The sequence below is a fragment of the Spermophilus citellus genome (genome assembly GCF_964194105.1).
Source record: "Spermophilus citellus genome assembly, chromosome: 7".
Classification (NCBI taxonomy): Eukaryota; Metazoa; Chordata; class Mammalia; order Rodentia; family Sciuridae; genus Spermophilus; species Spermophilus citellus.
This window is the reverse complement of record NC_138188.1, coordinates 122,221,487-122,244,895: the sequence shown is the minus strand read 5'-3', so window position 1 is coordinate 122,244,895 and position 23,409 is coordinate 122,221,487. Positions and strand designations below refer to the sequence as shown.

At 36.2% G+C, this 23,409-nt stretch overlaps 1 protein-coding gene across 5 annotated transcripts in view; it reads right to left on the bottom strand.

Annotated features, from left to right (window-relative positions):
• Positions 1–22,578, bottom strand: part of YEATS2 (YEATS domain containing 2) — an 88,792-nt gene extending 66,214 nt beyond the window's left edge. For 3 of the 5 annotated variants that reach the window (XM_081302354.1, XM_081302357.1, XM_081302358.1), the window contains exons 1-4: positions 22,411–22,578; positions 5,926–6,044; positions 1,997–2,094; positions 1,351–1,443 (exon numbers count right to left, since the gene is read on the bottom strand). In XM_081302354.1, the coding sequence (XP_081158480.1) occupies positions 1,351–1,443; positions 1,997–2,094; positions 5,926–6,025 (291 nt within the window). In that variant the 5' untranslated portion in view covers positions 6,026–6,044; positions 22,411–22,578. Of the gene's footprint in view, positions 1–1,350; positions 1,444–1,996; positions 2,095–5,925; positions 6,045–12,376; positions 12,424–16,957; positions 17,189–22,410 lie in introns of those variants that run through there. The other 2 variants (XM_081302355.1, XM_081302356.1) reach the window with 2 other exon arrangements.
• Positions 22,579–23,409: the final 831 nt, after the last annotated feature.

Below are 23,409 nucleotides of genomic sequence, written 5' to 3'. Positions count from 1 at the left end.
CAAAGCTAGTCAATAAACCCTGATGAAGCCTAGTCTAAAATCCAGTTTAAGGGCTGGGGCTATAGCTCAGTGGCAAAGCGCTTGCCTAGCATGTGTGAAGCACTGGATTTGATTCTCAGCACCACATAAAAATAAACAAATAAAAGCATTCTGTCCATCTACAACTACAAATCTTTTTTTTTTTTTTTTTTTAAATCCAGCTTAAAAGGTTTTGGGGACATGGGCTAGGGTTGTGGCTCAGCAGTAGAGCTCTTGCCTAGTATGTGTTTGGCACTGAGTTCAATCCTCAGCACCACATAAAAATAAATAAATAAATAAATAAATAAATAAAATAAAGGTATTGTGACTACTTATAACTAATATATATATATATATGCTTATATATATATATATAAAGGCTTTTGCTGTTTGCATTGTCAGTAATCCTGAATGGCTTACTGAAGAAATCTGAAGTTGGATTAGTTATCAGATAATATTAGGAAATCATTTGCTTAGCTATCATGATGATAAAGGAAGAATATCTTTTAAAAAATAAATGCTTCAAGCCAGGTGTGGTGGTGCATGCCTGTAATCCCAGCAGCTCAGGAAGCCAAGGCATAAGGATCACAAGTTCAAAGCCAGACTCAGCAACTTAGTGAGGCCCTACGCCAAATAAAGGAAAAAGGGCTAGGGATGTGGGCTCAGAGGCTTCATGTCCCTGAGTTCAATCCCTGGTACAAAAAAAAAAAAGAAGAAGAAGAAAGAAATGCTCAAGTAGTTAGGTATGAGATGCTATAATGCCTAGAACCTACTTTTAAATGTTTTAGAAAAAAAATAAGACAGAGCAAATATGGATAAATATGAAAATCGCTGAATTCAAATGGTGTATAAATAGGTGCTTATTTCCCCCTCCATATATTTGCAATTTGACATAAAAAGTGTCTGGAGAGAGGGGAAAACAGGGCTTATTAAATATGGTAAATCTTCTGAAACTAAAAATTGCCATCATTAGAGTAAAAGGTAAGAGAAAACTCAGTCAGTCTATAATTTACTCCAAAACAGACATACTCAAATGAGGAAGAACTAGGGCATCTTTGGATGTCAAAACATAGCATATACTAACAATTAGCAGGAAAAAGATTAAATAAAAAGGAGAAAAAGCCACTCAGGATTACTGACAATGCAAACAGCAATGACTAAAGGACTGTGGTTGAATATGTGTGTTTCCCCAGAAAGGTAGGCTAGAGGCCTCCCAAATCCTAAAGGTCAAAGAAATGTTTGAAAGGCAGGGAGGGATTATTCCACATTGACATAAGTTTTCCTCAGACAACTATTGTGGCTGGAAAACAACTGAATATGATAAATACTTACCTCAGAAACTTTCAGAAGACCTGCAGAAGCATAATAGTTTGCTACAATGCAGGCACGAAGTTTATCCATCATCCTTCTTGCTTCAATCAGTCGCTAAAAACAAGCGTTACTTCATTACTTTAAAATATGGCAATTATAACAGAAAACATAATTCACTAAATAAGAAAAGCAAATGACAAAAGAACTCACTTTTTCTGATAATCAAAGAAAAATATATAAAGATGACATTTCTCACCTGTCAGATTGGCAAAGATTTAAAGAATGAACCCCCACCCCCCAAATGCAAGGTACGCAGATATATTAAAATGCATATTTATGAGCATATTCATTGAGAAATGTCAACAAAGATACTGAATATAAGAACAAAGAGGAATTATCTTTGGGGATGGAATTTCAGGCAATATATTTTCTTTATCTTTTCTGGAATGTTATTTTTTTTAACATGGTATTTTCCCTCAAAACAAGAAAAATATTTTTCAAAAAAAGCAAAGGAAAACCATGACTCTATTTTTATATATAGAATATATATATATAATATAACACATATATATTTTTTCTTCTTCTTCTTTCCCCAATTCATCCTAGACTTTTTATCATAGCTTTGGAGCTTTTTGTGGGTTTTTTTTTCAACTTATGATCATTATACCTGGTCAATGACTTCAATTTCATGTTCCTTATTCTTCATTTCAAGAGCAAACTGCTCCTTGATAATAGTCTCAATCTTCTGCACAGCAGCATCTCGAGCTACACAAAGAACACAAAAAACATCAAGTCCTAATTAATCTGGAGAGATCTTAAGTCAGCAAACAACAAGAAACCTAAGGAATAATAGCTCCAAGGGATAAACCTGGAGGGCATTACTTTAACCAGCAATAGAAAGTTAAAATCACTCATTTTGGGACAAAATGACCTCATGTGCTTTGTGGCATGATGCACTAAGAAGTCCACCACTACATCTTTCTGAGATATTCCTGCCAAAAATACTAACCCTGCTAACCATGTAACATCAGACAAAAATCAACCAAAAAAACAAAAACCGAAAGATATTCCACAAAACAACTGCCTTGTACCATTTAGATATTAAAGTAATGGTAAGGATGAGGAGACTGAAAGAGACTAGAAATGGGACAACTAAATTCCCTGCATACTCTGGATTGGATCCTGAAGGGGGAGAAACAGCTCTAAAAATACAATCTACTGATAAAACCAGAATACGGGCTACAGATTGGAATAATATAATGTAACAATGCTCAAATTTTCTGCTTTTGATAAATTTACTGTGGTTATATAAAAGACTGTCCTTTAAAAACACACCGAGGTGTTTCCAATTTATTCTCCAATGGTTTTGAAAAAACAAAAAATAATGATGTGCTTACCTACCTGCATGCATGCATATACATGTACGTGTGTGTAGAAATGGGAAAAAGGACAAATCTATATCAAAACATCATTTACTATCTCATAAATGTAAACAATAATATGTTAATTAAAAGGTTTTTTTTAAAGGGCTAGGGTTGTGGCTCAGCTGTAGAGTACTTGCCTAGCACAAAATGAAATTACCTAGCACTGGGTTCGATCCTCAGCACCACATAAAAATAAAATAAAGGTTATTGTCTCCACCTACACTAAAACAAATATTAAAAAACAAAAAAAATAATGATTACTGGGCAGTGACACACACCTGTAATCCCAGTGATTAGGAAGGCTAAGGCAGGAGGAACCCAAGTTTGAGGCTAGCCTCAGTAACTCAGTGAGATCCTGTCTCAAAAGGGCTGTGGATGTGTTAAAGAACCCAATACCTAAAATAAAGATAAGTCATATAAGGCAAAATGTAAATATCTGGTAAATTAATTTGGATAAGACATGAGTATTCCTTGCAATTTTTCTGTTTGAAATTATATAAAGACAGATGAAGGAAAAGAATGAGGAAATACTAGGGAATGATACTGACCAGATTATATTGTTATATTGTGTGTATATATGAATATGCAGCAATGAACCCCACTATCATGTGCATCTATAATGCACCAATAAAAAAATAGGAAAATAATTACATCAAAATGAAATTAGCAAAAAAGGAAGAAGTAAAAAAAAAATCAAGAAATTCTAAAATATTTGGTGGCCTGTGAAAAACCAGAGGTCTAAAGAAAAAGACAGTAAAGAGCTGAGGAAAAAGTAATCTGTGATACTAGAGCAATATATAACAGGAGAAGTTTCCTTCTGCAGAGAATGGGCTAATAGGCAATTCAGCAATTTCTTATGATAAATACCTGAAAGAATGAGCAAAGAAAGAAATCAAAAGAAAGCAAATCCTTTGAAGGCACTAGATCTCAGATGATGACTACTCAAAGCAATACACAACTCAGAGTTAAATATAACAAAACACACAGTGCGACTAGATAGAACACCAAAACAAAGAGCAGTGATATGATTGCTTAAAAAGCAAATCTGGGATTTAGCAAAAATGATCCTTGTGTTTGTGACATGAAAAATTCAGCACCTATGCTTTGGAGTACAGCATATGAAAAAATAACAAAAAATTTTTTTGACTCTTTGATAAATCTGTGTCATTTTATCCACATAAAATATGTCAGGGAATTGGGAATTTAAAATTAGTAATGGGTGGGGCTGAGGAATTAGCTTAGTGGTACACTGCATGCTTATCATGCTCTAAGTCCTGGGTTCAAAATCACTACCATCATCAAAAAAGTGTTCCTGTAGTAGGCCATGGTGGTGCGTACTTACAGACCCAGCTACTTGGGAAGCTGAGCATGAAGCTCACTTGAGCCGAGGAGTTAGAGGCCAGCCTGGGAAACACAGTGAGTTCCCTTCAAAACAAAACAAACAAAAAAGCCCAAACCAAAACAAAACAAAAAAACTAAACCAACAAAAATTTGGTTAACATAGCACAACACACACACACAAAAAAAATTGGTTTAAATTACTGACATTATGTATTTGTCTGCATAAACAACTAATATATTTCTCATATTTAATAAATATTTTCCTAGATCACTGGGTATTTTATAGGTAAAAAATAATACTTAAAATGATGTTACATATAATTAATTATAAAAATAACATAACTCTATTATTAAATATATAAAATATATATAAATTTTATGTACCTAAATTTATATATAAAAGTATACATAAATGTTGTATACATAAACCAACAGATATTCTCAGATGCTGAGAATCAGGTACCACGCTCACTGTTTCATACCATAAATTCCTGACACTTAATATATTATATCTTTCTCAGAAGACTGAAAAGCAAAAGCAAGCCAAAACAAAATAACATAAGCAAAGGGAAATATATGACTAAATCTATACTGCAAAAAATTCTTAGGAAAAAAAAAAAGATTAGGATTAGGTAGAAGGAAACCAATAGAAACAGCAGCAAATGGTCCTCAGTAACAAAAAATTGTCCTTTCTTAAATAGGGTTTGGGAACTCACACTAGATTTAAACCAAAGACAGAGGGCTACAGTGTTAAAACCACTTTTTTCTATTCTTTTTAGGGTGGGGGGGTGTGCATGTGAAGATTTTGAGCAATAGATGTATGTTACATGATAACTCTATATTTATCTGGCTTGTTATTAAAAAGAAATGACATTTCCACATAAAATTACAACTACAAGAGGGGTAAGTTGAAGTGAAATGTTTTCATTATTTAGGATTGAATTTTACTATTTTCCTTCCAAAAAGACTTCTGAATATGTATGACTTGACTATACTTTTAGAGACAGGAATTTTTTTCACCATTTAAATTATAGGGGTCTTAATCTTTGTGAAACTGCAACACATGAGCTATAACTTTGATGCTTTCTGTGCACAACTCAGGTTATTTAAATAAACATAAATTTCAGCAATAATTTATTGCACAAATTTGCAATTTTTTTTTTTTTTTTTTAGATAGCTTAGGACATTCTTGATCACTACAGACACACAGTTGATGATTTGCTCCTCAATAAATTGTATAATGATGGGCAAATAATTAATGCCTCTGAACCCACTAAAAGCAGCTAGGTAAGTACAGGGATTGAACTAGATAAATGTTCCCCAAATTTCCATATATCATTCATATATCACTTTTAAGATAACTCCTAAAAATCTGAAAACCATGTGAAATGTTTTAACACAAATAATATTTTTAAATAATTTTAATTTTATCCAGAGAAATAGTAGCCATGGAACTACAAGTTTGATGAGTTCATTCTTTTTCTTTACACACATTAAAACCTCAATCTATGTATCAACTATAAGCAATCATCTCACCTGATACCCACTATTGTACACATAAGACTTCATGATTACTAATATACCATGATAGCTAAAATGTGTAGCCTGTCTCATTATTGCTACGTTCAATATCTACTTGATCATGATACTGCCAGATCGTCTGCCTTTTATGCAACAAATGGTGTATTACCATTATATAGAGCACTTTGCTCACAAACCACTTCAAATTATATGTAAATTGGAAATTCATTTCATTTTAGGTATTATTCATTTTAAATTGAAGCAAATATCAACAAAGTAGTAATAGTTTCCTAAGGTAGCCCATTTCTACCTGAATTCTCAATTGCTTTATGCCGCTTATTTGGAAGGGCCACAGATACATCCTCGTAATCAGGGTCGGTTTCTTTGATTGTTCGCTTGATGCCCGACATGATGACATTCAGTTCTTCACTGTAAAAATAATTAATTAATTAATAAACATTATACAATACTAACACTTACAAATGCATATGTACACACAAAGGGAATAAAGAAATCAATATTACATAATACTGTACTTATGAATCAGTATACATGTTGTCCCTGATCTAAAATGCTGGGACAAGAAATGCTTCAGATTTTAGATTTCTTCAGATTGTGGAATTCTTGCACAAGACTTTTCAGGATGAATATCCCTAATTCAAAAATTTGAAATTTGCCGGGTGCGGTGGTGCACACCTGTAATCCCAGGGGCTCTGGAGTCTGAGACAGGAAGATCGTGAGTTCAAAGCCACCCTCAGCATCATCGAGGCACTAAGCAACTCAATAAGACTCTGCCTCTAAATAAAATACAAAATAGGGCTGAGGATGTGGCTCAATGGTTGAGTGCCCCTGAGTTCAATCCCTGGTACCAAAAAAAAAAAAAAAAAAAAAAAAAAAAAAAAAAAAAAAAAATTATATATATATCTGAAATTCAAAACTTTTTGAGTATCATGTCAGCATTCAAAAGTTTTAGATTTCAGAGCATTTCAAATTTTGGATTTTCAAGTTAGGGACACCCAACTTGGATATGTACATTACTATTAATTAATTTATTTATTTAGAACTGGGGTTTCAACACAGGGATATTTTACCACTGAGCTACATCCCCAGCCCTTTCTATTTTTTATTTCAAGATAAGTGCTTAGGTCGATGAGGCTGGTCTCAAATTTGTGATCCTTCTGCCTTAACTTTCTGAGCTGCTTGGTTTACAGGCATGCACCACTGTGCCTGGCTCTACATAGCCCTTTTAGAACCAAAAGCATAAACTTAACTTCAAAAGTTTCCCCAAATTTTTTATCCTCAGTCATCTGTTAAAAGCATGGGTTTCCCTTTCAAGAGAAAAATCCTTTAACAATATAACACATTGCTTGCTTTTTATGAGGAGCCCAGTTTTCACAAAAGGATCCACATGAGAAAAATAAAGATACCAGATTTTGAGGAAAACCTGTTAAGCCCACAAAGTTTCTTGGAACTAACAATGCATATTACAAAATGCAGAAATGCAGTTAGGAACTTAATAAATAATTTGTATACAAATCCTATCTCTGGTTCTTACATAGTGCTTGTTATATAAGAGGAACTCAAAAAATTATAAAATTATTACTAATCATTTACTGTTACTCATAATAAACACAAACTGTGCACACATTAAACTATTTAACAAATTGGAAATATGGTAACAAGGCCTAGGAATAAATCTTTTAACTAAAAGAATCCCATAAATCCTCTGGATTTACCCTGTCCTAATACATTAATCACTAAACATTTAATTAATTTAAATTAATTAAAATGAAATACAATTTAAAATTCAATCCTGTTTTTCCACACTGTAATTTTTCACATTTCGCATTTAAAATTTCACATTTAGTAGCTCAAAGCTACTATACTGGACAGCACAGATACGGAATATTTGTAACACTGCAGAAAGTTTCATTGGTCAGTGTCTCCCTTCTAAACTGGGTTTCACTGACCACATAAACATTTCATGAATCGGTTTAGAACATACTGTCCAAACTAGCACCGTTGAATAGAAATGTGAGCCACACAGAGAATTTTAAAATTTCTAGCAGCATTTTAAAAATATTGGGAAGGGCTTGGGTTGTGGCTCAGCAGTACAGCGCTCACCTAGCACATGTGAGCCTCTGGGTTCGATCCTCAGCACCACATAAAGATAAAGATAAATAAATAAAATAAAGGTATTGTGTCCAACTACAACTAAAAAAATTTTTTTTAAAGTAAAGGGAAATGGGAAAAATTAACTTTAATAGTATATTTTGCCTAACCAATATAAATTATTAAATAATATACAATAACTAAATTATTATTCCAACAATGCAATCAATATATACAAATGAGATTCTGCATTATTACATTTTCCCCTAACTCTTTAAAATCTACCATGTATTTTACACATACAGCACATCTTACTTTGGACTAACCACATTTTAAAATCTTAATAACCTCATGCCACTAGCAGCATGGTTGGTAGAGTGCTTGCCCATCATGCTTGAGGATCTGGGTTCAAACCCCAGCACTACAATAAATAAATAAATGCTCCTCCATTCTAAGTTAAGTTCTTTCACTAAGACAGGACATAAATAAACAAGAAACAAGAACTCAATCTATTCAACATCACTATCAATTAGAGAAATGCAAATTAAAACTACACTGAAATTTCATCTCACTCTAGTCAGAATGGCAATTTATGAAGAAAACAAGAAACAATAAATATTGGTGAGCATTGTGGGGAAAAAGGCACACTGCCAGTGGGACTGCAAGTTGGTACAAACCACTTTAGTTTGTATCTTCTGCACATATTTCTATTGGATTGTGAATTTCTTATTGATTTAGATAAATAATATGTATAATTTAAAAAAACTTAATCCAACTTGGAGATATACTCACTTGATTCAAGCAGGAGATTCAACATGTAATGATATATACGTATATCCTCTGAGACAACATTTTTCCTCTAACTTATTTTGTATTATATTACTGAGCTTAAAAATATTCCCAAAGCATGCAGCATTTATCTAAATATCCCAAATCAAGCCACTTAACATTTGTTCATAATCATTAGTTACCTGCTATAATTTAGAATATAAAGATTTTTGGAGAGGCCTGGAATCTAATTAATCTATTTTTAAAGTTTATAAAAAGTAAAAATAAAGTCTTTATTTCTTCTTTGGTCTGTAACTCATTTTAGACAATCCAAGAAAATCTTGTGCAGTTATAAAAAGAACACACTCTTGGGGGAAAAAAAAAATCAATAAACCTCATTTCTTCTTCTCTAACAAAGACAGGAGTAAACAAAACAAAATAAAAAACTAACCGAAAACTACTTGCAGATAAACCTAGAAGCAGAGATTGATACATCCCAGAAAATGTTCAAATTTTTTCCTGTACCATACTACTTCCTCTATGGCCACCTACTTCTACAGTTTGCCAAATCTTATGACATTATCTATATAGATGAATGCAAGTCCAGCATCATCTTCACCTCTCCATTCTGTGGAATTCATTATTTGCATAGTTTCCTGCCAATTCACAAACAAGCTCAAGAATAACAATGGCTCCAACCTAGAAAGGCTTGGGATGCTTGAAGAAAAAATAAAGTATTTGTCTTATTCTCACTTAAGAGAGAAGGTAAAACTCTTCTGACATCTGCTCTAAAACTAGGGAACCAGAAAAATTTGGGGGTGGGGTGGTAAGGAAGAAACCACCAATGAGTTAACTTGCCCTGCCAAGGTAATTCATTTCTCATGAAGTCCTTGAAATAGAACTTTTCTGATCATCCTTGGGAATATTTAAGCTGAAAAACATCCTGAAGGAAGATTTAGCTTTTACAGAACATTTTTTAATAATTCAAGTCTGCTTGTGTCTTGAAGGAATACTAAAGTTTGCCACATTCAAACAAAATGCTTACTAAAGCTAGGCATGTCTATGAAGGCATACTCTCCTCACCATGTAATAAATAACTGAATGGAATGTGGAACAAATGACCCATGATAATATTAAGTTGAGTTCTTCTTATGTGACTTGTATTTATGTAAAGAAAACGTGAGCAGTTGTTAGATATCATCAATTCCTCTTTGAAACAAAATGTCCTACATTAATCCTCTTAGGTTTTCAATTGAAATTTAAAAGAATAATAATGTGAGCTAGTTAAAAAAAAAAGTTACCACTTACAATTTGTCTGTGAGAATGGATTTTTTTCTATATTATGGGATCAAAATCAAATACAGAAGCAAATGAAAATAAGGACTACTATTGTCATTCATTCCCTCAACTTAAAATTTTATCTATCAAAACAGCCTAATTATAAAAAGCAAATATTGTCATTTTAAACTTGGAAAATAAATGTTTTTATCCCTGTAACCAACACAAGAAAACAAAATCTTACAGAAATGTTATATTTAAATATCACATCATTTACCGTATTCATTCAAATAACACATGCAAGTCTGTTTCTGACAAAGGTTTAAAGACCAAAAACATAACAAAATCTCTTAATGTTTTATAGTATAAATAAAACTCAAGAGAAAAACAATTTTAAAAAAGAAAATTATATAATTAAGAACAAAAATTGGGGGTGGGGGTGGAGCTGGGGCGCAGCGGTGAAGTACTTGTCTAGCACATGCGAGGCCCTGGGTTCGATCCTCAGCACCACATAAAAATAAATAAATAAAATAAAGGTATTTAAAAAAATTATACGATGTGAGAATCACTGAAAATTCGTATTAAAAGATCTAATTTATGGCCTGGGGTTATAGCTCAGTGGTAGAGTGCTTGCCTTGCACACATGAGGCACTGGGTTTGATCCTCAGCACCAAAAAAAAAATAAATAAATAAAGATATATTGTGTCCATCTACAACTAAAAAAAAAAAAAAAAAAGATCTTATTTCCTAACCTGGTTCGGTAGTGCACACCTGTAATTCCAGCTACTTGAAAGGCCAAGGCAGGAGGATTGCAAGTTGGAGACCAGCCTATGCAACTTAGGAAGACCATGTCTCAAAACTAAAAATAAAAAGGGCCCGCAATGTAGCTCAGTAGTAGAGCACTTGCCTAGCATGCATGAGGCCCTGGGTTCAATCCCTAGAACTGCCAAAAACAAACAAACAAAAAAAAATTAGTCTTAGTTTTCATGTCAGGGGGAGCTAAAACATAGTCCTTTATTCCATATTTTGCAAATACCACATTGGTTGTACAAGACTTGACCAAGGGCTGTGGCTCAGTAGCAGAGCAGTTTACCTAGCATGCTAGAAGTCTAGGTTCAATCCCCAGCTTTGGAAGAAAAACTAAAAGGGAGCGGGGAAGAACACACACACTAAATGAAATGGTATTATTTATATGAAGTCCTAGAACTGATAAATTAATAGTGAAAGAAATGGAAAGTCTAGTTGAGGGTGCTGGTGACTTATTAAGAGGAGGAATAAAGGTTCCTTCTGGGTTGACAAATGTTTTATAGCTTAATAAAGGGTTTAAGTTACTCAGACATATGCAATCACAAAAACTCTCCCAACTGGACCCTTAAGATCCGCCTATTTTACTATATATAAACTATACCTCAATTTAGAAATGAACTATAAAAATATATTTTCTGTCATCACCTGCTTAAAACCTAATGGAATCCCATAATAGAGTAATTCACATTCCTCAGTATGACCTGTAAGACCCTACAAGAACTGGGCTCTGGCTCCCTCTCCATTCTTGATCTTTAAGATCTCACATGTTGGTTCTTTCTGTTCTTCAAATACAGTTCAATTTTTCATTACAACTTTTGGGCTTATAGTTCTTTTTTCCGGGAATGCTTTTCCTCTAGATTAACTTTATCAGATCCCAACTCAAACATTTACTTTGTCAGAGAAGGATTCCCTGACCACCCTATCCAATGGAGCTCTTCCCACATACCCCATTCAAAGTTCCTAGAAATAGTCAATAAGTTTGCTGAATAAATGAATAAAGAGTTAACATATTTGCCAAGTACAAATACCCACAGGGAACATAATTAGCTTGCACTAGGTTTCATCATTCCTTTCACAATACTTGCAAATCTATTTTTTAATATTTTTACACCTTCAAAGGCACCATAGCCGAATGTTTAAAATACAGAGATATACAAAACTATTAGACATGTTGGCTTTAAAAAAAAGATAGTACACATGGCAATATTAATAGAACAATTCAAAGCAAAAATATTTAATATGATAAAAATTATGATACTACTAAAAAACTATCAAAAAGGTATGTCATAAACCATTCAGCAAACAGCATAGTATTAAAATACACACAAAATCCCTGAAAATGTAAATACAAGGAGAATTTAAGAAATTATAATTGTAGGAAAATCTAAACATATCTCTCAAAATATTTAAAAGATCAAGATGACAGATAAAAATAAAGATACAAATAATGCAATTAACAAGCCAGACTTTACACAATTCTAAACACAACAGAGGAAAAATCCAGTTAAGATATTTATAAAAATGCATTAAATTTAAATCAGATACAGTGTTAGTCCACTGTACCATCAGGTTCTACAACCAGAGATTCAACCAACTGCAGAAAAAAAAAATAAATAACCAGGGGAAAAAAATTGTGTCTGTACTACACATGTACAGACTTTTGACATCATTCCCTAAATGATACAGTAAAATAACTATCTATATAGCTTTTATATTGTATTAAGTATTATAAGTAATCTAGTGAGAATTTAAAGTATACGGAAGGATATGCATTAAATTATATGCAAATACTATACCATTTTATGTAAGGGCCTCAAGCATCCTTGGATTTTGGTATCAACTCCCCAAGCACACTGAAGGATGTTTATAACAGGAAATGAAGAAAGTCTAAACTACTGCAAAAAATGTGGAAGTGTTATGACCATATTCTCTGATAATAATATTAAATTATTAACTCACTATATAGAAGATACTATGCAATAACTAACTCATGGCTCAGAGAGGAAATTATAATTAAGCAAAATAAAAACTGACAACAATGAAAAGAAACATAATATACCCAAACTAATGGAAATATGGACACAGTCATTTTCACAAGAAAATGACAGAACAGTTTTTATTTGCAAATACAGATATAAATCTAATCCAGCAGGGTATTAAAAGACTAATACAGCGGGGCGGGGGAGATAAAAGTCTAATACATCATAACTGGAAAGTTTCCTTAAAATTTTTTAGCTGTAGATGGACACAATATCTTTATTTTTATGTAGTGCTGAGAATCGAACCCAGTGCCTCATGCATGCGAGGCAAGCACTCTTACCACTTGAGCTACAACCCCAGCCCATAACTAGAAGGTTTTGATGCCAATTATAGTAAAAGAAACAGACTGAACAAAGGCTAAATCCTAAAATGGTACTAAAGGACCTAGAAGGAAGGTGATCTGCATGGCACATGTCTAATGCTGGACTTTTAAGAACATTTTAATGCCAATGACTTTTAGTAATTCAAATATATAAGATCCTTTCATGAATTATATTTTTTTAAATATTTTATTTTTTAGTTGTACACAATCTTTATTTTGTTGATTTATTTTTATGTGGTGCTGAGGACCGAACCCAGGGCCTTGCACGTGCTAGGTGAGCGCTCCACCACTAAGCCACAACACCAGCCCCTCATGAATTATGGTTTGCAAACTAAAAATAGCAGCAATTATGACCCAAATACCATCCAGGATTCCCAAAGAATCCAATGTACACTCTAGGAATATATTCCCATTTTAATATTTTACTGAGAAAAATTATTAGGTAAATAGAATCAAAAGAATCAAAATATATTTCAATGTCAATTTAAATTTCTCTATCTTTAAATAAGATTGTCATTTCTCACTGACATAGAAACTGAAAAAAAAATTCATCTAATTTTCTCCCCCAAATTATGGTTATCCTAGAAGTAATCTGAAATAATCTATTACAGGAAAGTCAGACCAAGGGAAATTAATGAGAAAACAGATTTTGTTCTGATTTTCCTTAGAGTTGGTACTGACAAAAACTATGCAAATTATTCTTATACACAAAACTTTTTGAATATGTTCTCAATTGTTGGCCAACAATCACTGTTTTTTTTTCTTTCTGTGTGTTTGTGTTCGGGGCAGAAGGTACTGGGATTCAACTCACAGTTTCACACATGCAAGGCAAGTGCTCTACTACTGGGCCACATACCAAACCCATTTTATTTTGCATGAGACAGAGTCTCATTAAGTTGCCCAGGCTCACCTGGAACTTGATTCTCCTGCCTCCATTTCTCCAAGCAGCATGATAGCTATTTATTCTTTCTTTTTTCTTTTCTTCTCCCCACCCCTGCCCCATTCCCATACTGGGGATTGAGTCTAGAAGCACTTTACCACTGATCTACATTCCAGCTCTTTTTATTTTTTATTTTGAGACAGGGTCTCACTAAGTTGCAGAGGTTTGCTCCAAACTCGCGACACTCCTGCCTCAGCCTCCTGAGATGCTGGGATTACAAACATGTACCACTGCACCTGGCAATCACTGTTTTTTCAACTCATCTGGTATAGAAACAAAACCAGCTCTTTATATATATATATTTTTTTAATTGTCAATGTACTTTATTTATATGTGGTGCTGAGAATCAAATGTAGTGTCTCACACATGCCTGGCAAGCGCTCCTACCACTGAGCCATAACCCAAGCCCAAAACAGGTCTTTTAAGAAAAAATAATCACAATTTTACACGATGAAAATGGTGGGAAGTTGAGAGAGGTCTCTGCTCTTAGTATCAAACTGATGTGGGCCTTTCCCAATGTGACATGAAAAGAGCTGAGCAAAACAGAAAAGCTAGAGATCTTAGCTCAAAAATATTGTTTCTTTATTAGGAATTATGTATCTTCAGCTCAAAAAAATAACCACTTTCCTATTACAAATAAAACTGTTTAAGACTATACAACTTTCTAATGAGACCCAGGATCAATTCAGGCCAGTACTCTATCTCCAACCTTGTCAACTAGCACATAGAAAAGTTAACTATAGAGCTGGGGTTGTGCCTCAATGGCAGAGTGCCTGCTTCCCACATGTAAGGCACTGGGTTCGATCCTCAGCATCACATAAAAATAAATAAACAAAATAAAGATATTTAGAAATAAAAGTTAAGGATAAAACAATTATTCTAAATTATCCAAGTCACTGTTTTTACTTACTAATGCAACAACTCAAGAGCTGACCTTAGTTAAGTTTTACCATTCCTATACTCCCCCAGTTAATTCAACATAATTTTTCTGGAAGAGTGAGCAACGTGGGACATTTAAGTGTTTTAGGAGATTTAAGATAAATTCTTAAGCTGACTTAAGGGAGGCCACATAACCCTCTAGTGACTTCCTTTAAGTCAGTTTCCAACAAAGACCACTGAATTGTCCAATAAAACGATGGTTCTAACTTACATGGTAATTGTGTGTTTCAGTTATGAAGCCATTAAAATTTTTTCTAGCAGAAATTTTTATAGCAGAAACAAAAAGGAAATAAAACTTACTTATCTACAAGTCCAGGTTAAAAATGGAGAAAAAGAACTAGACTAGATAAAAAATGTCAAATTCTTGCACACAATCACTGTGCATACATAACTGAGGCAAATCTTATACACTTTGTTAAGCAGGAACTTTTGCTGGAGCTTTCAAACTGAGAATTACTCCTATGGGCATAAGTTACATAGTTTTCTATCTGGAGGTGAGATTCCAGAAGGAAAACAAGTACCTTAAAACATATATATATATATATATATATATATTTTTTTTTTTAGAAAATTGCTTTATTCTTTAAAACAACAGTGCCTAAATCTACACACCTACACAAATTTACCTGACGAAAATTTTCTAGAATTAGATGTGGTGATGGTTGTACACACACACACACACACACACACGTGTGTGTGTACACGTCTGTGCAGATATGTATCTTTTTTTTTTCTTTTTTAAACAATACTGGCAGAATTGGGGATTGAACTCAGGGGTCCTCTACTACTAAGCTACATCCCCAACTCTTCTTATTTTTTATTTTGAGAAGGGTTTCCTTAAATTGCCAAGATTGGCCTTGAACTTGTTATCTTCCTGCCTCAGGCATTCAAGTATCTGGGATTACAGGCATGCATCATGAAGCATTTACCTTCAACAGCTAAATATATATTTACATATGTACAGGTTATCCTTCACTCAAGTATGCATGCACACTATCTGTATGCTTGCAGTAGGGCAGGCAGTTAGGGAATCAACATTATGAAGACCAGTTGTGCTGTGCGCAGCACATGCCTGTAATCCCAGCAGTTTGGGAGGGTGAGGCAGAAGGATGGTGAGTTCGAAGCCAGCCTCAGCAACAGCAAGCGAGGCGCTAAGCAACTCAGTGAGACCCTATCTCTAAATAAAATACAAAATAGGGCTGGAGATGTGGTTCAATGATTGAGTGCACCCGATTTCAATCCCTGGTACCACCCCCCAAAAATGAAGAGATATTAATACTTTAATACTTTCTAATTTTATTATTAGATATTTCAGATATTCAAAAAAGTATAAAATGATCAGTGAGAGGGAATACAGGGAGATTCAAAGTATTCATAATTTCCCTTTTTGTTTTGGTACTAGGGCTTGAACCCAAAGGCACTTTCCACTGAGTTACATCCCCAGTCCTTTTTGTTTTTCTATTTTGAGTTAACCTGCTAAGAGTCTAAGTCACTGAGGCTGGCCTTGAACTTGGGATCTTCCTGCCTCAGCTTCCCAAGTTGATGGAATTACCATGTGTGCCTCCATGCCAAGCCATAATTTCCTATTTCTTACTAGGTGGTAGATAAAAAGTAGCTATTTCCTGCCTTATTATTTATTACTTAAAAGATACTTATGTGCTCTTTGGTATATATATTAATTCCTTAAAATAAAACTAAAAAATTATAAATTAAAGAAACAAGGTACATTCATTCTTTGGAACAAATCAGTTCTTCTATAATTTGATGTTATTCTTAAAAAATAACCTCACTATGTAAATCTGCATAATAAAACCACCTGGCTTATGGGGAAAATAAGATTGGACACAATATTGAAAAACTTTGGGGCTGGGGATGTGGCTCAAGCGGTAGTGCGCTCGCCTGGCATGCGTGCGGCCCGGGTTCGATCCTCAGCACCACATACAAACAAAGATGTGTCCGCCGAGAACTAAAAAAAAATAAACATTAAAATTCTCTCTCTCCCTCTCTCTAAAAAAAAAAAAAAAGAAAAGAAAAACTTCACTTAGTGACATAAAAAGGGGAATCTAATGGTAGCCTACTTCTCTATATGTTAGATGGTTAAGAAACACATAAATGCTATAATAAATGACATCTTACCTTGAAAAAGACCAAGTTTGCTTGTGGAAGTGGGCCTGAAAGATTGTAGCTTGTGTGTTACTGTGCAGGAGGGTTATCTGAAGTTGACAAGACAGTTTTAACAGTAGATGTGGATGAGTGTGACTCTTAACAAGAGTAAGCTGAGATCCCCATAAGATATTAGAGGTTGCAATTGTGTGGCTTGTGTATTCATTCAGCAGGGTGTAGTTTTCTGCATTCACCTAGTGTTTTCTGCAGATGGAATCAAGCATAAACAAATGTGAAATTCACAATATGTTCAGAAAGTCCCCAAATATGAACATTGCTTGGGAACAAATCTGTGTTTTCTTATAGCAAAACTGTTTTGCTCTAAGACTATGATTCAGTTATTAAAAAGAATGTGTAGCCAGCCTCAGCAACTTTGCAAGGCCCTGTCCCATATAAAAAGGGATAGTGATGTGGCTAAATAGTTAAATGCCCCTGGGTTCAATCCCTAGTACCAAAAAAAAAAAAAAGAAAAGAAAAGAAAAAAAAAAGAAAAAGAAAGAAAGAAAAATAATGGGCTGATATGGAAATACTTCTAAAATAAATTGTGAAGTGAAACATGGAGACACAGATCAGTGTGCATATTTTCATTCCTTCTGTATAAACTAGGGAAAGTGAAGACAGAAAAAAAGAAATACTGAAGTATGTTTTCTTTAAGCTTTCTGGGAGGAAAAAAATCAAAATAATTAATAATAGTTACCAGTGGGTAGTGGATTTGCTTTTTCATTTTATTCTTGTCTACCATGTTTGAACTTTCTAACCACACAGATGTGGTATTTGGGAGAGAAAAATGACAAAAGGATTAATCTGGGAGGCAGATTATAGATGTCTGCATGTCTCTATTTTATGCTTATCTTTATGTTTAAAAAACAAAACTAGAGAACACGGAACAACTGGAACTCTCATGTACTACTAGTAGGAATGTAAAATGGTACAGACACTTTGGAAATTTCACTCCTGGGTATTTATTCAAGAGAAATAAAAGTATATGTCCATGTAAGAACTTGGACATGGGGCTGGGAATGTGGCTCAAGCAGTAGCACGCTCGCCTGGCATGCATGTGGCCCGGGTTCGATCCTCAGCACCACATACAAACAAAGATGTTGTGTCCGCAGAAAACTAAAAAATAAATATTAAAAAATTCAGAAAAAAAAAGAACTTGGACATGAATGTTTACAGCTACTTTATTCGTAATAGTCAAAAACCAGAAACACCACTTGGGCAGCTGAAGTGGAAGGATGGATCACTTGAACACAGAAGTTTAAGACCAGCCAGGAAATATAACAAGACCTCATCTCAAAAAAAAAAAAAAAAAAAAAAAGACAGGAGAACACAGTGAGAGACTGGGGCTGGGAACATAGCTCAGTGGTAGAACATGTGTATAGCATGCACAAGGCCCTGGGTTCTATCCCCATAACCACACACATTCTTGGAAACAACCCCCAAATCCACTAATTGGTGAATGAATTAAATAAGTTGTAATATATTTGTATAATAAAATTTTATGCACCAAAAAAGGAATAAACTATTGATATACACAATAACGTGAATTAACATCAAAATGATGCTGGGTAAAAGAGGCCAGTTTTTGAAAAATTATAAAATACACTAAGCTGAACGTTGTGGCACATACCTGTAATTCCAGCTATTCAAGAGGCTGAGGCAGGAGAACTGCAAGCTGGGAGATCAGCCTCAACAACTTAAAAAAAAAGGACTGGAGATATAGCTCAGTGGTAGAGTGCTTGCCTATCATGTGCAAGGCCCTGGGTTCTAACCTTGTTAATCCTCATGCCCAAAAAAGTACATACTACATTATTCCATTTACATAAAATGCAAAGAAGTCTAGTATGAAGGAAAAGGTGAGCAATGGCTGCCTGTTGGGGAGGGGTAAGGATAGGGAGAAAACAGTTTTCAGAGGGGCATGAGGACACTTCGGAGAGATTGGATATTTACTATCTTGACTGTGGTGATAGGTTCACAGACAGATATCTACATCAAAACTTAAAAAGTTGTACATTCTATATATGTGCAGTTTGTGACCTGCCAACTGTACCTCAATAAAGCTGTTTGCACATACACAACACTATTAAACACAGTCTGCCAGAATGTGTAAGAACACACAATGGGAACCCTTATACATTTTTGGTAAAATAAAATGGTGCAGCCGTAATGAAGTTTGGTGTTTTCTCAAAAATTAAAGACAGAATTACCATATGAATTAGCAACTCTACTCTCACATATGTCTTCAAGAAAAATGAAAACATATATCCTTGCAAACCTATATATGAATATTTTTACACATAATTTATAATAGCATTACTTATAATAGCAAAAAAATGCAAACAACCCAAATGCCAATCTATTGATGAATAGTAAACAAAATGTACATTCCTACAATGGAATATTATTGAGCAATCAGAAGGAAGTATTGATACAAGCTATAAAATAGATGAACACTGAAAAACCCTGTACTAAGTGAAAAAAGACACATGTTAGATTATACTTATAATGAAATGTGTAGAAACAGGCAAATGCACAGACATAGAAAGTGGTTGCCAGGGAAATGAGGGAAGGGGAGAATCAACACTGCTAACAGGCAAAGGGCTTCTTTTTTGGAGATAGTAATGTCACAGAATTAGATACTGGTGATGGTTGCACAATCTCATGAATATAGTAAAATCTCAACAATTCTATACTTCAAAACAGTAATTAAATTTTATTTCGATTTAAAAGTATACCCGTATGCTTGAATAATACTTGAAAAAAACACAGAACAATCCCCAATGTATCTGCCACTATGAATGAAAAATATTACAAATAAAGTTGAATCCCCACCCCCACCCCTCTCCACCATCACATTAACAGTCCCCCCCCCCTCAGCCCACTCTACATACAAGCAGATCAAACAACCCTTGCCTAGGAGAACTAGTTCTTCTACCTGTGTAGGTCTAGTCATCAAAGTTCACATGCCTGAACATTTCACAATCATCTTCCAATGAGTTCCAATTTCACCTTGACCTTCTCTACTTACCAAAATGTTCTTCATCCTTCAAGAATGAAGTTAAATTCCAACTTATGTATAAAATAAACTCTAGCCTTTGAAACTTTTTTTTTTTTTTTTTGGTACTGAGGATTGAACCCAGGGGTGCTTTACCAATAAGCTACATCCACAATCCTTTTTATATTTTTATTTTGAGAGGGCTGTTTGAGATAAGTTGCTGGGGGTCTAAGTTGCTGAGGCTGGTCTCCAACTTGTGATCCTACTGCCTCAGCCTCCCAAGTCTCCTGGATTACAGGTGTGTGCCACCAGATCTGGCAACACACTCATTGTCTTTACTTCCTTACATCCCATTGGACTATTCTGTTCTCCACCTCCCCTGCTTTCAGAATTGTGGATAAACTATAGCCTCAGGTTGTCAAATCCAACTGACAATCTTACTAAACATTTCAGAAGCACTGATATGAGGACCAATGCTAGCTTCCAGAAACTCCCTCTCTTGGCTTCCCAAGAGGAGAAAAACCCTGCTTCTTCTCCATCGTTTGCTCAACCTTTTCCCTCTGGAAGTATCTGAGTGTCCAAGTTCTATTTGCTTCTCTCTCTACACTCTTTTCCTAAGTGACCTCACATAGTCCCATATCTTTGAATATATTCTGATCATTCCCAAATGTTCATCTCTAGTTCTAGAAGCTCCCTGAGTTCCAGACCTGTGCATCCAACTACTTTCTCAACATACCAATTTTATGACTAATGTGCATCTCAAATTAAATCATCCAAAATGTTTTTCTCCTCCTCAAATTTCTCTCTCCCAGCTGGGCACAGAGGTGCACACCCGATTGCTAGCTACTTGAAAGGCTGAGGCAGAAGGATCACAAACCTGAGGCCAGCCTGGGCAACTTAGTGAGACCCTCTCTCAAAAATAAAAAAGAGCTGGGATGTAGCTCAGTGGTACAGCATCCCAGGGTTCAATCCCCAGTAATTCAAAAAAAAACTTTTTTAAAACCTAAAAAAATTTACTCTCTTCTACTCTGCATCTTAATAAATGACACCATTATTTACTCAGTTGCTCAAAAAACAAAAGCAAAGATTCCTTTCTTTTCTCATCAATTCACTTTCAAGTTTTGTTCATTCTACCTCCAAATTATTATTTTTTTTTAAATATTTTTTTAGTTGTCAACAGGCCTTTTATTTATTTATTTATTTATTTATATGAGGTGTTGAGAATGGAACCCAGTGTCTCACACATCTTAGGCAAGCAGTCTGCCACTGAGCCACAACCCCAGCCCTCCAAATTATTTTTTAATCTTTTCACTCTTTGGCATCTCCACTGCCATGGGCCTAGACCAAGTTATTGTACACAGCATTGGAACTGATCACCCATCTCTCTTTATTGGCTTCTTCCTCCATGTAGCAGGCAGATTATGCTACTCCCCTTCTCAAAACCTTTTAAAATAAAACTAATCAGGGCATTGTCTGTCCCTATCTTTGAAAGTCTACACAATCAATGGTAATTATCTCTAGACAGTAAAGTACTTTTTCTAGTTTTGCGTCTATTTTTAAATTCTTGTACAATGAATACTTGCTACTTAACAGAATGATACTGCTGAATACATGTAATATTACATCTCATTTTTTTACATGAGGAAAAACAATGGAAAATATGGGTCAACTGTAACTGTTAAGAAACATGCTTAGATGAAAAATACAAGAAAACATACATCGAAGAATGATGTGTCGGGGGCTGCAGTGATATTTTCCCTCCTCTACTTTCTATTTTTCAACCTAACTACACACATAATGGGGGGAAGGTTATATTAAAAGCCTCATTGTCTTCTGCAATGTGGCCACAACCCATAGAGCCAGCCTTTCTTGGCAAGCCCTCACTTTCCGAGGCTCCACTCTAACGCCGCACTGTCTCACACCTCCGGTGCTTGACTCCGGCATCGCGCCTGGAGTATCCCACACCTTTCTCACTCTGCCCACCCTTCAGAGGCGAAGGGCCAGCGGTGATGGCGACAGGTTGGAGGTACATTCCAGAATCTTTTTGGTAAATCCACAACTTGCTGGTGCTGGGCCAATTTTTGTTTCCAATACCATCCACAGGCCACCACGCTGACTAAACTGAAAGCTTGGCCACTGTGGCTCAGAGAGCCACTAACCTACGAAGCGCAGCGCCCCTTCGAAAAAGACCCCTGCACACGGACGTCCGAATTCCGGTTCCCGCACAGGCGGCTCGAGACCTCACTCCCCTAGTCTCCCCCGGTCCCCTCCCCTCCGCGGCCTCAGGCTCCCCCTGCCCCGCCTCTGTCCGGCCTCCGCGCGGCCGGCGGGTGGAGGAGGGGCGCGCACGTGCCCGCGCCGCCCCCGCCCAGACAATGCCCGGGAGAGCGGGGCGCGCGCCGCCGTCCACCCCGCTCCCGCCAGCACTCACCGTTTCTCCGGTCCGTGGCTGCAGCGCGGCCCCGCCGGGCGAGGCGAGGGGGCACGGGGAGGGGAGGGAGCGAGCGAAGCCCCGCAGAGCTGCCCTGCCACGAGGTCCAGCGACCCCGCAGCCCGCGGAAGCGCACGGCTCGGTGGAGCCCGCTCTACCCGCTCCGCACCGCACGTCAGCAGCAGGGGCGGGGCGCGCGCGGCGCTGGCGGCGGGGACGCGCGGGCGGGGGGCGGGGCGAGCTGGGCGGGGCGGGCCCGGCTCTGCGGGGGCTGGCCCAGGCGGGGAATCTGGCGGCGCGACCTAGCTGCGGGGACTGCGGGTGTGGGTGCTGCAGACGCCAGCTTCCATCATTTTCCTGTCCAGAAGACGGCGACTTCTAGTCCCAAGTTTGACAGAATATTCATTCTTCCGGCGTTCATGAGCTTCTGTGGTACGATTATAACTGATTTCTGTGTGTGCCGTCTTGGGCCAACTTTTTTTTTTCTTTTTATTCATATGTGGTACTGAGAATCCAACCCAGCGCCTCATATATGCTAGGCAAGCGCACTTCCACTGAGCTACGCCCCAGCCCTTGTGCCAACTTCTATACTAGGTGATGGGGAGACACATAACGGTGACTATAACAACCCATTTTATAGATACAAAAACAAGGCTCAAGCTGGCTCCGTGTGCCTACCTGTAGTCTGAGCTCCTTGGGAGCAAGAGGATCATTTGAGCCCACCCTGGGCAGCAAAGGGCGACCCCAGTGAAAAGAAAGACAAAGAGAGGAGAAAAAGAAAAAAAGGAAGAAAGAAAGCAAAGCTCAAAAATGTTGCGATTTAACATAGGTCACACTAGTGACTGTCAAGTCTACCTCTGAGGCCAGCCATCTCATTTCTTTTCCATGGACCATCCTACCCAACACCTCATCATTTCTGCCTAAGATGCAGTAGCCTCTGGCATTCTCAAGGCCCTGGGCTTGTTCCCTAACACTGAAGAAGATGGAGGGAGACTGTAA